Here is a 16,406-nt window from a genome sequence, read left to right as displayed (position 1 = left end):
TACAGTGCTTCCAGGTAAATTTAATCCCCCCCCCCCCGCTCAAAAAAAAAACTTTTCTTTTTCAGTCAGGGTTTGGAAGAGTTAGGCCTCTAAACCTCCCCAAAAAGTAAACCAATTCTTCAAAAAGAGGCTTGATGCTACTTCCACTTGAAGTTTACTGTATTGTCAAAATATCAAACAAAGAACTACATTTTGCGTATTTCAAACCACCACAAAGCTCCGCTTGAGGAAACGAGAGTGCGAGTAAACAATGCAAACAGTTTGCATCGAGGGATGCCATTTTGGAAGTAACCGAGACGTGAACACAAACGGTGCAGCAACACATTAATGGTGACAATATTCACTGGCATTTGATATTTTGCTGAGAACTTGGCCTGCTATTGGTTGTTTTTATCTGCATGACTGTATTCTGCGGGCTCCTGCTGGCCAGAAGGAGCCTGGGGGTCGGGGGGGGGGGCAGAAGGTTGTCATTTTGACTGATTTGAATGGGGAAGGAGAATTTGCGGCGCAAGTGTTTTGAGTTGAGCAAGAATGTTGAGTAAACTCATCTCGATGCACCACTGTACCCAAAAGAATTCTCAGAAACGCCACAGCCTGCCTAATTTTAGTCCCCTGTGACAAACTGTAGCTGTGTCAAATGAAGGTCAAAGTGTTCAGGTGTGTCACAGATTGTGATCCTTTCCGCTGCGGAAGAACTACACACACACACACAGTGCTGATTTTTCCACAGCAGGCTTTGTTCAAAGCTGCTCCGTTTATCCACCCTTGTGTTGTGACTCATGTCTTTTCCATCCTGTTGCCCTCCCTCAATTAAAAAAAGAAAGACGCATCCAATCATTCTGACCCGGACCTTGACTTGGCAGAGTCCACCAAAACACACACGAAAACACACCGTGGTGGCTTGCTGCTCCAACTCCTATTTTAGTCAAATCCTCCTGTCTCCAGCATCCTCCCTTTTCTTCCACTCTTTTAAAGGGAAGCCAATTCCTTTATTCTCACAGCATGACATGGCCTAAGCGAGAGGGGGAGGGGACGTATTTAGTGAACACATCACAGAGCATTGAGATTTATGAGTGAGCAACATTAATGGAACTCAAAATAAAAAAAATAAGTTTACGCAGCTTTATTGGAAAGCGAAGCTGCACTTTTCCAAGCTGGAGGGCAGCAAACCAAATGAACATTGGTTACATTACACACCCGTTCCGAGGGACACGTCCGTAATTTTCTCACAAATAGTTTGCAGATGTCTTATTGAGATACAGTATACTGAACATGGTTTTCAACTTCGAAACAGCTCCCATGTTTCCCAAGAACATTTCTATGACACGAGTTCACGAAAATGTCCCAGGATGAAGAATTATAGCCGTTGACATGCCGCCTTCCTCTCGAGTTTGTTTTGAAGGGGCGGCCTTATCAAATACATCAAATCCAGTTAAGATGCCGCACAACGCGCCATGCGGCCACACCCGAGTTGCACGGGGGAATGGCAAAAAAAAAAAAGACAAGTTCGAAGATAACCCCATCACAAGGCAGTCACCAAAAACGGCAATTGTATTTTGTGACGGCGAATGAAAACATGAAAATGTTTCAGCGTCGTCCGGTTGCGTGACTTGATTGGGAAATGTCACTTCTGTCCCCTTTAACTCATTCAGTACCAGCCAATTCTGGACCAAGTCTGAAAAGACGTTTAAAAACGTCATTGGGAGTGAATGAGTTAAAAGTGGGCCCGGTTACTCCTGGAGTCTCGTAGTCGCGAGAGGCCCATGAGAACTTCCTCGACAGGCCTTCTGCCCAGTTGCTGGCCGCCTCGACTCCGAACACTCACCGTGCCGCTCTCGCACTCCTGATCGCCGACCACTGGAAGCCAAAACATTTGTCGTCACAAAAACAACTGGGCTTGTGAACATGGGCCACGCTATTATCGGCGGTCTTTACCAAACGTGTAATTGTATTGTGCCAGCTGAGCAGAGCGGATCTTCTTGCTTAAGGTGGCGCTGGCGTCTTCATTCAAATCCACCATGAAGCTGGCTTCACGAAACTGCTGAACCAACTTAGGACAACACAAACATTGGACTTGTGCCCCCCCCTACGGGCTGCGACCCAAGATAACCGGGGAGGGAACGTAAATTTGCGACTGACCTGTTTAGCGGCTGCCTCACAGCTGCTCCCAACGGGGATGACCATGACTTGCACCGGAGACAACCAAAACGGCCTATGGAAGACCAAGACCAAATGGTGACGAGTTTCGTCCAATCGAACACAACCTGACAAAGGTTTAATCTCACCATTTTCCTCCAAAGTTTTCAGCCAAGATGGCAATCATCCTCTCCAGTGAGCCCAGCACGGCACGGTGGATCATCACCGGCCGATGGGATTTGCCATCTCGCCTAAAAACAAACACGGACAGTCGCTTAACCAAGATGTCGTGATGAGGAGTTGGATCCAGAAAATGGATTCAGTACATTTCCTGTGGCAAATCGATGCCAGTTGTCAGGCTTCAAGTTGATCTCAGAGGTTCCCCGGTGAATGAATTGCAGTATCAGAGAATGTGCACTTACCCCACGTACTGAAGGTTAAATCTGATTGGCAGCTGGAAGTCCAACTGGATGGTGGCGCACTGGTGCTGTCGACCCATCGCATCTCTGATTTGGATGTCAATCTGCAAATGACGCGTTTGGGGGTTGGAAAAAAGGGGTGATGTATTAGAAAACTCTGCCCCAAATGTGCGGGGCAAATTGCAGTTTTTGCGAAGAGACGTGCTCATAAAATGAGATGGCACCAGACTGGAGCGGATGTCGCTAATTGCTGCTAACACGCCTGAACTGGATGTGGAGGGAGGATTTTATTTTTTTATTTCTTTTAAGGAGCTGCGAGTTTGTTTGTTGAAGCGCACCCTGACTTGACCTGCCTCAACTGTCGGCGCACACACCTGAGCTGTAAAATCTTATGTCTACTTGCAGGCTTCAATAGTTTTCCTGGCAACAGAGTGGTGTGCGAAAAAAAAAAAAAAAAGGGGGTGGGGGGTGATCATATGAAACATTTGTGAATCAAACCACGTGCATCCATATGTTATATCAACATCAATAAATATAAATCAACAAAAATTATTCTCAGCACATGCAAATCTATTCATCTGGTCGTCAGGAAGCATTATCTGGAAACGAAGAGTTACTACTTCCGACGGTGGTGTGGGAGTTGATCACTTAAGGCCGCAACACTCAGAACTTCAGTTGTCGCTACTTTCGAGTCGGTCTGCTTTGCATCTGGAAACGCAGCTGGCCGCAGCGACGGCCGTGCGCGTCGGTGCGGCAGCCGGCGAGCGTTTCTTCACCTTCATGTGGTTCTACCAGTGCGGCTTCTCCCATGCTGGTTGCGTCAAACAACTTGGGAGCAAAGTCTGCATTTTCACGTCCTTGGTTAAAGACCTTTGAGTAGAAAACGTTTTGCTGTCGAAACTATCGTTTCACCACAAATATAATATTTCTGAATTCACGGTGAGCAGAGAGTGACGGCTTTTTTTTTTTTTTGCGCTAGGCTAACCTTTTAGGGTTTTGCATTACCGATATGGTGTGATGATGCACTGCCGCCTCAATTTAAATATTAACACCACTTTAATGGTGTTTTAAACATCCAAAATCTGACGCATGCAGTAGTTTCACTGAGTTTTCCAAAAGCCTTGTCAAAAATGTACATCTTTTTTCACTTTTCAAGGACCGGGAAAACACATTTTCACTCCTGTTTTCAGACACACTTTCGACCGAGAGCGGAGTATTTCTTTTTAAGCCACGCTGTCGCAAAGGTGATCCAGACTTTGATTGATGGCCTCGCTCACCTTTGGCCCATAGAAGGCTCCGTCCCCTGGGTTCAACTCCCACCGCTCGCCGAACTGCCGCAGGCTCCGCTCTAACTGCTGCACGCAAACAAAAACGTCGGCCGAGACTGTGAGTGAGTCCCAGTCTGATCCTCACGTCGTCGCCACGTGAGGGTGTGTGCACGCATTTAACCACACTCAATTGAACGCGCCTTAATCGCTGCTTTGAGATACGCATCTGCACAGCGGGTTGATAACAGCAGCTTGCTACAAAGTGGCGCGTGCTTGCTTTGTCGTGGTACCCTGCGACTCGACGTTCATTTCTTTCTTTGAGTGAGCGCCTACCTGCTCGGCGTGGTCCCACTGCTCGGGCTCCCCGAGGCAGGGAGTGGGACGTGTGGAGAGGAGGCAATGGAAGGAAAACCCAAACACGTGATAAACGCTTCTCACAAAGTCCAAACAAGCCACAATTTCACCTTCCAGCTGTGAGGGCATAGGGTGGGGGTCAGGGGGGGCGGGGGGGGGGGGGCAACAGGGGAACACGTTAACGACAATAACAGACGTACATTTGGAAGCGTCCAATTCCACATAGGTGGGACGCCCACTGGCTGCAGACTTGAAAATGGTATTTGAGAGGTTAGCGTGGTGGTGCGAACAGGATTACACGCGCGCAGTGTGCAGCACATGTTTAAGTGTGAGGTTGGATCAGGACAAAGCGGCGCATTTAGCGAGCTGGAATGTCAGCACGATTATTAGTGTGGCCCATCTATTCGCTGTAATATGATCCCACGTGTGTCCCATTTACAGGTTGTGTCGGAATACAAACGCTTTTGGGCCAACGTTTAAGATGGGTTATTCCAGCAAATGTTATGATCATATCAGGGATGGACATTTTGCCCAAATGGGAAACTTAATGATTAACAGAGTGTTGGCAATTGTGTTTTATTAGTTATTTAATTCGGTTTAGCTATCTTGGGCAAGTGACTTCATTTACAAAAGACCCCCCCCCCCCCAAAAAAAAAGAAAGTGCTTTTACACCATCTTGTGGCATCTCCGGCCAATTACAACATTTTTTGGATGGGCATGACTTACAGGGTTTTCTGTAGAGTCGTCCCATCACATAAGAGTTTAATTCATTGTGTGACAACTCTCCGTAAATCAGAAACACTCACATCTCAAAGAATCTTTCCCCATTGAAATGAATGGAAATGCTATTAATCCGCGCCCCCCTTCACCCCAAAAACAACAACTATTGTTGTGTGTATTATTTCAAGGAGGTAAACTAGCACTCCATAAAATGAGACTTTATGATAAATTCACTAATTGCATAAATGTAATTAAAATGTATTTATTTCCGGTCCGACTGCATCAATTGAACGCGGCTCGCTCTGTGCGCCCGCCTTGGCCACCTGGGGGCAAGAGTAGACATCCATCCGTTTTCAAGAAGGCTTATTTATCCTCTAAGAGATGCGTATGGCAGGCCACGAGAAAGAAGCCAATCATACTGCAGCGGGGCATGCGCTACCTAGAAGGCAAGTGGGGTTCAATAAACTTCATTGAGACACCTTCATTCCTCTTAGCTCAACAGTCTGGCAAACATTCCTTCTACCTGGAGGATAAATATGACTGAGTAGTGTTATATTGAGCTAATTTCTCCAACAACTCATACCCCAAGGCACCGGCAGCTGCTGGTGGCCAAGTACGGTCCATGTAGCACTTGAGTTCGCTTTATTACGTACCTGGTCAGGCGTGCAGAAAATGTGAGCATCGTCTTGGCAGAACTTGCGGACCCGGGTGAGACCCCCCAGAGCGCCGGAGAGCTCGTTGCGATGCAGCGCCCCGAAGTCGGCCCAGCGCAGAGGAAGCTCTCGCCACGAGCGCACACGCTGCTCGAACATCAGACTGAAATTCAAGATGGAAAGAAGTAAAAAAAATAAAAATAAAATAAAAAAGTCATGGCCTCCTGATCATAAAATGTGGGTGTGTGTACCAGTGCGCGGGGCAGTTCATGGGCTTGAGCGCGTAGGTCTGAGAGCCCCCCGAGGTGACTGTAAACATGTTGTCGCTGTAGTGTTCCCAGTGACCCGAGCGTTCCCACAATGCAGTGCTGTACAGAGTCGGGGTGATGACCTCGGTAAAGCCTCGCCGCCGGTACTCGCTCTGCCCAAGGGAGGGAGGAAGGATGCGTGCGTGTCACACAGAGTGCAAGAACGTGCCTGAACTGTCAGCGCACGGCAATAAATGCAGACTAACGAGCCCAATATCCTGACCGTTGATGGAAAACAACAATGCCCTCTGGGATGTGTTGAGCAGACGTGTTTGACATGCTTGCACCCGGTGGAAAAAGGCAGAAAGGGCCCCTCCCCCAAGCTAAATTTGCAGTTAATAAAGCCTCAAAAGACGCTCACCTTGATGAAATCAGTGAGGGTGTTGTACACGTGGGCTCCTTTCGGGAGGAAGAAGCAGCTTCCAGGACTGACATCATGGAAGAAGAACAACTCCTGCTCCTGGGAAAACATGACACAATACTTTTCATTGACACCGACATGCGGAAAACGTTTTCTTTGGCTGCTTAAGAAGTATTCTTACGCAGTAGTGCCTTGGGATACTATCGTTTCAAGTCAGCTTTGCCCATTGAATGGAATGGAAATGCCATTAAGCAGCAGCAACCAATCATATTTCAGCGGGGCGTGCCCTGCCCAGAATTTGAGTGGAATTCATGGAAACCCCTCCGATCTTCCAGTTTGGCAATGATATTAGTCATTCTATACAGGAGACAAAGAATATATGCCATGGTGACGTGAGTTCAGTTCGCTGGAGACATGCAGCCCTCCTGCCTCGAGTTTGAATGGCGAGTTTGTGATTGGCTCACGACCAGTTCAGGGCGCACCCTTGCCTTGGGCTCGGATAAATCAATATCTCGGGTTTGGTCTTGTTTCGTCAAGAGGCTCCATTTACCGTGCCGATGCGTCTATGGTCCCTCCTGCGGGCCGCCTCCTGTTCCCTCTCCCACTCGTCTTTATCCTTGTCGCTAGGGAAGGCCACCCCGAAGAGACGCATCAAACCCGGGCACTCGCTGTGATCGGCCAGGGTCAGGGGTGACAGCTGAGGGGGATGAGAGAGAGAGCAAACGTGGGGATGGAGCAGAAACATTCGCGTCAATGTCAGCGCCGCGTAAAGAATTGGCAAAAGGGAAAGGACGAGCACAGTACAGCCGAACGAGGAAGGGGGCGAAGCGATGCGAGTCACGGAGTTTCTGATAGATGCGCACAGAACAAGTGTGTGTGTTTGTAAGAGCTAAGGACAGGAAACTGGCCTCTGACAAAAAAACATCCTGCTGCTGCCGCCATGGAATCGCAGTCAGCGCGGTGACGGGTCAGTATGGAAAACGGCTCCCTCATGGATCAATAACCACGAGGAACATTCCGTTCACACAGCCGCATTAAGCCCTCCACATGTATGGGCCGCCAAAGCAAACACTTTGGCAGATTAGCAAGGCTTAAAACTGCACTTGATTACCGGGTCACCAAAAACTCTGTTGAACATACAACTATTTATTCTTGACGGCACCGCTTCGTTTTCAGTTCAATTATGAGAGTGTTACCATTGTAAGGCTGCCCTTTGACCATGACAAAAAGCCGTTATTTTATCTTATAGCTAGCTAGCTATAAGATAGAGAAGGCCATGCGAAACAATTGCTGGGTTGGCATGAGGTAGGCTATTTTTTTTTCAACTGTCCCGCGGGTAACACCTCACACGGACAAACGGGTATAGATTAGATAGACAGATACTTTATTCATCCCACAAGGGAAGTAGGTTTGCTTGCGCCATTTATGTTGCTGTTATAAAGAGTGAAATGGTAGGGGGGGGGGGGGGGGGATAATCTTATGGGTGAAACATTTGCAGCCGGTAGCCCCCACCTTACCATCACACACATGCACCTCCTACTAAGATGATCGGCAACCCCCCTCGCTGCCCATCTTTCAAACTCGGCTTGAAACTCATTTTTATTCTGTGTCTCTTGACTCCGCATGAGACCCGATTTTAGTTTTACGGTCTTCGTTATCAATTTGTTTTATCGTTGCTGTGGGACTTATTTTTGCTCTGTGTATACAACGGTGGTTGTTTTAAAATGCTCTATAAATACAGTTGACAGTTATTGTCTTTTAATGGTCCATCTTTGTTGGGTACGGCACTTTGTTACAGCTGTGGTTTATTGTCAAAGTGCTCCAGAAATAAACTTGGGTTGAGTGGTTAACCGACCGGATGATGGAATCAATAGCTGCCGCCAATGGCAAATTCAGAAATGGCAGATTACGACATTGTGCGATTGGCTGGCAACCACTTCGGGGTGCCCCCGACCCGTCAAGGGGATCAGCGGTGCACTCACTCGCTCTCACGCATGCACGCACCTGGAGCATCTTGAACGCCCTGAGGAGGCCAGTGTGTGGTAGGAGGGGCCCATTACAGAGGGCTATGCTGTCTCCACACCTGTGTCACACAAATGATTGTAAGACTATGTTCTGAGAGTGTGTGTGTATATATATATATATATATGGTACATTTTAGGTGCGTGTGTGTGTGAACACACGTGCCTGTATACCGTAGCAGTTGGGCCGTTCAGTTGCTCCCGTGCAAGCCGCAAACTGAGCATGTCATCCTAAAAAAAAAACACACAAAAGAAAAAGGCCCGTTATAGGACACACAAACGCAGAAAACGTTCTCGCTACAACTGCAGACGAGTCCAATGTCTGACACGTGGGGAGGAAGTCAACAAGTGGTAGTTATCAACAATGAAGAGTGGGGCTGCATGGCAACCTAGCGGTGGCAAGTCTGTCTCAGAGTCAAGAGGTCCTGGGTTCAAATTTCAGCTGGTGCTCCTCCTCTGTGGGGTTTGCCTATTTCCATGTGCTTTTCTAGTTGAAGTCCGACTTCCTTCCACATTTTAAAAAGCCACAATAACTCAAGACAAAATTGTCCATGTGTCTGAAATGAAGGTAAGCGGTTGTTTGTCTCTGTGTGCCCGGGGATTCATTGGCAACCAGTCCAGGGTGTACCCTGCCTCTCGCCCAAACTCAGCTGGGACAGGCGCCAGCTCAGCCGCGACCACAATGAGAACAGCTGCGATAGAAAACGGCCGGAGTGGCTACAAGGTTTAAATCTAAACTCAAAACTTGTTGTAGAAATTGTTCTCCCTTATACCCTGAGATATGGATTTTGGCCTGTTTTACTGCCGCTTCTCCTTCCTACTCCCGCAATCTCAAACACATGCGACCGAAGCTGAGACAGCGTTCATTTGAGAGAGGTGCTCATTTGTCTGAAGGAGGATGATGGATCGGTGAGTAATTGGAGCGCGCGAGTGTTACGAACCTGGAAGAGTTCACTCATCTCTTCTGCATCGAGTTCCAACCTGGTCAGAGGCAGCTTGAGGGCAGCAGCCGCCTTGCATCGCTCCTCCACGTCACTCAGAGACAAGGCAGCGCTGTTGGCAAGGGAAGGGCGCAGGTGGAACATCAAAAGACAAACAGACATTTCACGGAGGGAGGAGGAATGTCAAAGAGGGGCTCCTATTTCAAGAAATGAGGCCAAGGTGGGTCGGGGCCCCTGCACACGTGATGTAACGCTGGCTTTCTCTCAAGGAGGGATATGGGTCGTCTCGGCGGGGGATTTGTTTTGCTAACTTGGGCCAAACTAACTTAGCTTGTCACTTCTGACTTGACATGAATGGACACCAAACGATTCAGGCAACAAGTTCACGTCAATTTTTAAATTGACGTGAACTCTTGTCGACGACGAATAAAGTCGGAGAGTGCGTTGAAATGACGCCGTGAAAGTTGCTCAAAAACTAAATTTGAAACCATACGATCACATTTGTCATGGGGAATTTGAGTATAGAAAGTCTACACACCCCCTGTACAAATGAAAAGGTTTTTATGATTAAAAAACAAAACAACAACAACAAAAGCTGATAAATCATTCCAAAACGTTTCACACCATTGTGACCAAAAACAGTACAATAAAAAATTGACTCCTTTTGAGAGAGGTGTGAAATTGATAACTGGGATAAAGTTGCACAAGTGTGCACACCCGCTAAGAGACAGCAATACTGGCGTGTTCACAATAAACCAGCCAGATACAAACTCATTAACTGCGAATTAGCAGTTCCAGTCCCTCTGATTGACTGTGCGTTTGCTTTGTCTTTAGCGTTTTGCAATGCTTACATTAAAGCGAGTTGCAATCTCAACATGGCCGTTGAACCGAAAAACATGGGAAGCAGAATAGCCGCTCTAACTTACCTAAATTTAAAACGGCATGACTCCATTGGTGTTAAGAATACATTTTTTCCCCAAATGTTACGACGAGCATTGTCACATTACACTTTCCATTTTCTCACATAAAGCTACATTACAGACGATCATGCCATCCCATCATTTCGTAGGTTACCATCACTGTTTATAACAGAAGGAATACACGAAGATTAAAAGAAATCAAGATATTGAGTTTTACTTGTGATAGCGCACGTGTGTGTTTTACTGACACTGTTATTCCATCTGTAAGCTTTCCATTTGATTGATTTTAGAGGCCAGCGTCTGACCTGTCATCCAACAAATGATCACAGTGAAGGCCGAGCTCCGTCGCTCCTTGGCGATACACTCTGGCGCCAAACTCCCTCTGCAATACTCCACCCAGCACGTATGCTCCTGTTCGCCATGCTGCCTGAACGACATGAAGGTGCAGTAGACTGGAACATTTCAACTTTACAGCCATCCCATTTTTAAGTATCACTATTTAAAAAAAAAAAAAAGGATGTTGACATGAGGACCACAAAGGCACCAAATATGCAGTTAACTTTAATGAGTTAAATTATTGCCGGTGTTTGCTATTTTTAACAACGCATTCACCACAAATCAGGCAGTAGAGATAACAGCAGAAAATAGGACTGTACTGCTGAAGCTTGCACAAACGCTGTATTTATGTATATTTAACGAGGTGCTTGATTATACCGATGAATCATAATATTGCAGCTTGTAAAGACAAACTAAGTAGCAAGCACAGAACTAAAATATGCAAATGTTTGTACCTGTCTTCCCTCCAGTGAGTCAAAGCCAAGAAGCTGTAGTTGACAGTTAGCCTCTAGGGGACGCCCAAGATCCCACAGCTCCTCGTTCACCTTGCTCACCAAGGCTCCTCTCTCACTGCAAGGGGAAATGAGATTAAGAAAGTGGTTCAAAATTGAAAAAAGAAAAAAAAAAAGAACATGCAGCTTGATCATTTACCGAATACTCTGTGCGACAGAGAGTGGCGTTGTGACCCCGGCGGTTCCCTTCACAATCGTGCCATCACCCACATGGACACTGATGTGCTTTTCAGAAGCCTCAACTCCCCTGTTGCCCTTTCGCTTCCTGAGAGACTCGAAGACTTGCACTCGCTCTGGCAACGCCGGACACGCCTGAAGACAAATGTTGACAAGAGGGTATTGACATCAAGAAATGCTTCGTGCAATTAAACTGTTGAAATTGTACTTCCTAACTGTCCAAACTCTTACATCCTAATTACTTTCGAACTACATTATATTCCACATCATAAAAAATGACAAAATGCAATAGCTTGCAGTATAACAGTAGTGCTATGAATTTTTTTATTTTTTTTGCATGGACTTCACCTAGTAAGACTGTGTACGCCTATAAAACTGTAATGCTTGGGTCTAGCAATCTGTTGGATGTAAATATTCCTGGACTAAATGGCCGATACGGTAGGTCATACCAATTATCATACAACAATTTCCATTTTTCTGTTAAATTATGCTATAAATTTCCTTATGAAAACAGAGTTTGAGTAATGCAGACATGACCCCCAAACTGCATGACACATTTTCTTGCATTAGCAGCATTATTAGGTAGCAAAAATCTTAAATTATACTTGACCATAAATGAACTCAGTGTAGCTAATAAAACGTGGAGGGAAAAGCTTCCCAAAGTGTAATATGTGTAAAACAAGTGCGCATATTAAACTGGAGTTTTGTGATCCAGCAATCTCTTAAATGAATTGTAAATAGTCCTGGGCTTTTAACTACTGATTTCAAGTCCAGCAATATTGATGGCCCACAACAACATCACATCGCACACGTCTATAATTGAAGGGGTGAAAGGGGAAAAAAGGACTCTTGCACTGGAGTTCAAACTAAGTGCACATAACTGAAGGGTACTGTTCCAAAAAACTCAATACATAGATGTCACTTGTGGTGAACATTTTTTGTAGCCACTCCAAAAACACAAAAAGCAACTTTGCTAAATATCAGCGCCACGATGCTTTGAGTGGAAAAATGCTGTCTTCCTAGAAAGAAAAGTACTTTTTGTCCCTGGTATCTGCGAGCTGCTACATAGAGCCAAGACGCAGTTTAAATTTTAAACTATCGTGCGATTCTAATGTTTAGTTTTGAAATAATCTTAAAACACATTACGGTGAAAGCCACTTATGATAAATTAGTCTTGAGTGACAAAACTGCTGCTGGCCACACTGAATGACATCACAGCCCGACCTCCTGCATGCTAACGTTAGCATATCATGCTAACCGCGGGGAAAGAAAACACTTGCGCACCTTGCTGTACTTCCGGCACATTTTGCTCGCGCTCGCCTGCCAAAGCAGCGGCCGAAGTAGAAGCGTCGCCGCCATCTCAAACACACGCGGCCGGACGAGCATTCGCGTCACGTCGTCCAACTACGAGCAACACCGATTTGCACTAAACACACGCCGCCATGATTCCGGAACAAGACGTGCTGTGACGTCACCGCTTTCGTGAGCGGACAGGAGCGTTTACTTTGCTTCGCATCTGCACGGGAACGTATCAATAAGGGCCGATGCGACGAGAGACTTAAAATTGGGCTGGAAAATGTTCACCTAAAAGCGCCCCCCCCAAACAAAAACAAAAAAGAAATACAAACAAAAGTCAAATCATGATACACCAGCTTTGCGTTATCCCGAGTGTGTCTACAATTTACTAATCGTCATGACAGGCATTTATAATGAATGCATCTTGAAGGGATGAGAAGCATAAATGGATTTCGGACGCAAGGGGAAATTAAAACCGTGTAACTGCTCGGCAGCGTTTATTGAGAACCCGATCATAGCAAGATAATCCAGACAAAAGCTAATAAACGTATACAACTATTTGAAGGAAACTCCGACTCGACTGAGATAAATTCCTATTATTAAAATACAGTGGTACGTGTTGTTCCCAACTTTGGACACACGGTGGTGCTAAAGCCACTCCCAGATAATCTGTTTAGGGTAAGTGACGTCAACCCAAGCAAACACGATAGTTTCACACCTGAATGTACTCAAACCACGAGAAAATTAAACCACAAAAAGGTGACATTTAGTTGGCAAGACGTTGGGCATGTTGCCAAGGACCGTTTACGGGAGGAAAAACAAGGAGAATCTGCTTGGAATCAGGGAGAATATGCACTCAGTTCAGTTTCAAAACGTACACGACCGAGTCGGCAACATGGAGAAAGCAGGATTACACCTGACCTGTCATTACACCTGACATGCAAGGGGCGGGGGGGACTTTTAGTGCTGCTCCAATGAGACGTTATGAATTTAATATATATAAAAAGACAATAACACAGTGCCTATTTAATGTTCTTTCCCGTGTGTGATGCTGATAGAAGTTCTACTGTTGTATAGAGAGCTGTTTTGTTATATGGAGGTGCAGGACTGTTTAAATGTCTTTAGAAGATGCACAGAAGAGCGGGTGCCTGAAATAACCAAATGCAGTGTGGAGCACAGGATGAAGGGGAGGGGTGGGGGGGGGGGGTAAAAACTCAGACCCATGTATACACTGACTGTGAGGGGAACCTGTCCATGTTGCTGCCCTGATAAAGAATTGGACAGTCCCACACTGGTGATAGCGCATCATTGATCTAACTTTTCCCAACCAACCATCCACCTTGTGTCATTTTCTTTTAAAAACATGCCACAAGGAGAGTGGTAAATATTTATAGTGTGTGACAGAAACAGCTAAACTGTCAGAGCCAGAATGAAGTTAATTGCAGGAACAGGAAAGAAAACATTTTTAACATTGTGTACGACATTCGCTTGCAGGTGAACTTGAGGGCATTATACCACTTTCCCACAGATACTGGCTGGAGACGTTTGTTCAACTGAAGGTGGCGGGAGGCAGGCCTTTAAATGTATATTTAGCATTTCTCAATGTATTATTATTGTCAGAAAAGGAGGGGGGAAATTTTGGAGAAATGTAGAGAAAGTGCAGTGACTGAGGCAGTCTAGTTGTAGCCCACAGACTGTATCTTCCTTGAAAATTGACGCACATCATTGTGGATCGATCTACCTGGAACAAGAGGAAATCTATCATCAAATTGTTTACAAAAGTAACTCAATTTTCAAGACCTATGGTGTTTACATATGATGGTTCTGCTGTTTTGGTTAGCAACAACATTCAAATGGGCACACTATTTGAGGAATGCAAGTATATATCCAAAGTGGATACCGTGCCTGGCGACCATTACTTGAGGAAATATAATCAGCAGTTTGCGCTGCATTTTTCAACATAGAAAGCTATCGACTAGTAACGCACCTATACAAATTGTGTGTATGAACACCGAGTTGGATGAAGGTATTTCGCACCTGGCCCAATGTTTAAGTATGTTTGATGTGGACGACAGGGAGGTGCGAGGGAGCCTCGAATCCTGCAAAGGGAGAAAGGACCGCTGCCTTTTTTTTTTTGGCTGAACAAGTTGGCAAGTGCACAAGCTTTCTGAAGCAGAAGACATTTAAGACCGTGACGAGGGCGATAATTACGATGAAATAAGTATTCAAATGAACAGCAGGTCAGATGTCAGTGCAAATGTGTTTCACCATATTTACACCAGTTTCCAGCCAGCCTGAATTTCGTCCACGATAGCTACAGTATACAGGCCATAAATGGCAGCTACACAAGAAAAAGAAGCGAACATTAACTATAAAGCGCTATTTATTCAAGAGCGACTCAAATCCTTCCCGCCCCTCTTTCATTGAAAGTCTGGATTTTATTCAAGTCAGGACATGCAGGAGCTCCCCAAAATACTGGCAGACACCCCATTAACCGCTTTCCAGCCACGATGCTAACTTGAAGCTCGCTCTGGCAAACAGGTACAGTGGTGCCTTGAGACGCCATCTGAATTTGTTCAGTGAGCACTCAATGCTCAAAACACTTGCGTCTAAAAATCACATTTCTCCACTGAAATGAGTGGAAATGCCATTCATCTGTTCCAGCCCCCCCCCCCAAACACATTTTTGTCTTTAGCAAGGAAAAATAGCAGACTTTAATATTGTGGTTTGTAAAAACACATAATAGTAATAACTACAGGAAAGAATTCCGTTTGTGCATCATTTTGCACTCAACAATCCAATTTGGCTGCTCTGTCTGCAGTGCCCACCTTGGCCACCAGAGGTACTACAGGACAATACAGATATGAAAAATGTACTACCTTTGAGGTACACAGCAAAATGCCGTCATCGGTATTTTTCAACGAACATGTGCCTTTGCCTATCATGACACGATCCGTCTCAATGTCTTACTCCACCATTTGTTGAATACGCATTGCTTCGTGGTTCCTAAAATTGCAACCATGTACAGTAAATAGTGTTTTTCACATGAGCGCAAAGCTAGGCAGACACATCAAGCAGTTATCTACATGTATCGTCTTTGTTTTATGCCTAGTTTGACAGTAAAATCCAACTAGGAGTGGCACGACGCATCTTGAAGCCTCATTTCTGATGAATTGTTCAATCGTTGGAAAAAAGCCATTTGTCCGAAAGGCGACCAGTTTCTTGAAAACCTTGCAAGTCGGGTCACTCGTATCTCAAGGCACCACAGTACGTTTGAAATTATAATTAGGGATGAGCATTTGAGTACAGATACTCAGTTGTGTGTGTGTGGGAGAGGGGGGGGGGGGGGGTTTAAAAAATATGATAGCTTATAAGGGGAGTTATTTTGGGTGATTGCATCGATGTAGCTCAATTTCCCCATCGCATCGGTGTTCAAGCAGAAAGATGACTCGTTGACTAGTATGCCCATCCCTAATTAAAATACAGAATTATTTCCTCTGTTTCCATGTGCTGGATTAAAAAGAAACAAAAATGAACAAATAAAACAGACATTCGAAGCTAAATGAGCGTTTCCAAGGCCTCGATCACACTAATGACCAACTGCAGCAGTGAGCATCATTTACAAGAGTTGGAAGAGGGTGGGAGCGGGGAAAAAAAAGCAGTCAGTCACTCGTTTATATTTACAAGCTTAGAATTACAAAGTCGGGAGGGACAGTCTGGAAGTGAAAATTTGTAACGTGAGAAGACAAGGGTTATTCACATCAGGAAATTCTAGGAATTCACTTCAAAACACCGTTGGAGGACAGTGCACACATTCAAGCGTTCAGAGAGGAAAAGCAACTTTGGAACAAGTCGTGCTTTATGATTTGGAATATTACACCCCCCCTGTGAAGTAAGAGAGACCTTTCATGAAATGTATGACAAATGTAAGGAGTTAAAAAGGATGTGTAGCATCTATGCTAGTTTGAGCTCGACGCTCCTCAT

At 45.4% G+C, this 16,406-nt stretch overlaps 2 protein-coding genes across 6 annotated transcripts in view; both read right to left on the bottom strand.

The window, feature by feature from the left end:
* Positions 1-716: 716 nt before the first annotated feature.
* On the bottom strand, positions 717-12,683 carry tars2 (threonyl-tRNA synthetase 2, mitochondrial). The gene is made up of 18 exons (XM_086113003.1): positions 12,411-12,683; positions 11,089-11,261; positions 10,893-11,007; positions 10,407-10,528; positions 9,182-9,293; positions 8,407-8,471; positions 8,224-8,302; positions 6,770-6,916; positions 6,220-6,318; positions 5,802-5,971; positions 5,551-5,713; positions 4,157-4,294; positions 3,833-3,910; positions 2,559-2,659; positions 2,286-2,387; positions 2,140-2,212; positions 1,936-2,050; positions 717-1,857 (listed from the first exon to the last, which is right to left on the bottom strand). Exons 1-18 carry the CDS (start codon positions 12,510-12,512, stop codon positions 1,715-1,717), a joined length of 2,097 nt encoding a protein of 698 aa, XP_085969129.1. The 5' UTR covers positions 12,513-12,683; the 3' UTR covers positions 717-1,714.
* Positions 11,114-16,406, bottom strand: part of rprd2b (regulation of nuclear pre-mRNA domain containing 2b) — an 18,563-nt gene continuing 13,270 nt past the window's right edge. For 4 of the 5 annotated variants that reach the window (XM_086112996.1, XM_086112999.1, XM_086113000.1 and 1 more), the window contains exon 11: positions 11,114-11,261. The gene's annotated coding sequence lies outside the window, so the exon portion shown is untranslated. Of the gene's footprint in view, positions 11,262-13,868; positions 14,164-16,406 lie in introns of those variants that run through there. The other variant, XM_086112998.1, reaches the window with a different exon arrangement.

The sequence above is a fragment of the Hippocampus guttulatus genome, chromosome 6, assembly GCF_054856545.1.
Source record: "Hippocampus guttulatus isolate MCC_2025c chromosome 6, RoL_Hgut_1.0, whole genome shotgun sequence".
NCBI classification, from domain to species: Eukaryota; Metazoa; Chordata; class Actinopteri; order Syngnathiformes; family Syngnathidae; genus Hippocampus; species Hippocampus guttulatus.
This window is presented reverse-complemented; position numbering and strand designations above follow the sequence as displayed.

What these genes read in the sequence shown, in the direction of transcription:
- tars2 (XM_086113003.1), bottom strand. Translation starts at nt 12,512, where the DNA reads ATGCTCGTCCGGCCGCGTGTGTTTGAGATGGCGGCGACGCTTCTACTT. An exon ending in TCTGTCGCACAGAGTATTCG is followed by an intron (nt 11,008 to 11,088) that starts GTAAATGATCAA and finishes TTCCCCTTGCAG; the next exon opens with TGAGAGAGGAGCCTTGGTGA. An exon ending in GGGCGTTCAAGATGCTCCAG is followed by an intron (nt 6,917 to 8,223) that starts GTGCGTGCATGC and finishes CATCCCCCTCAG; the next exon opens with CTGTCACCCCTGACCCTGGC.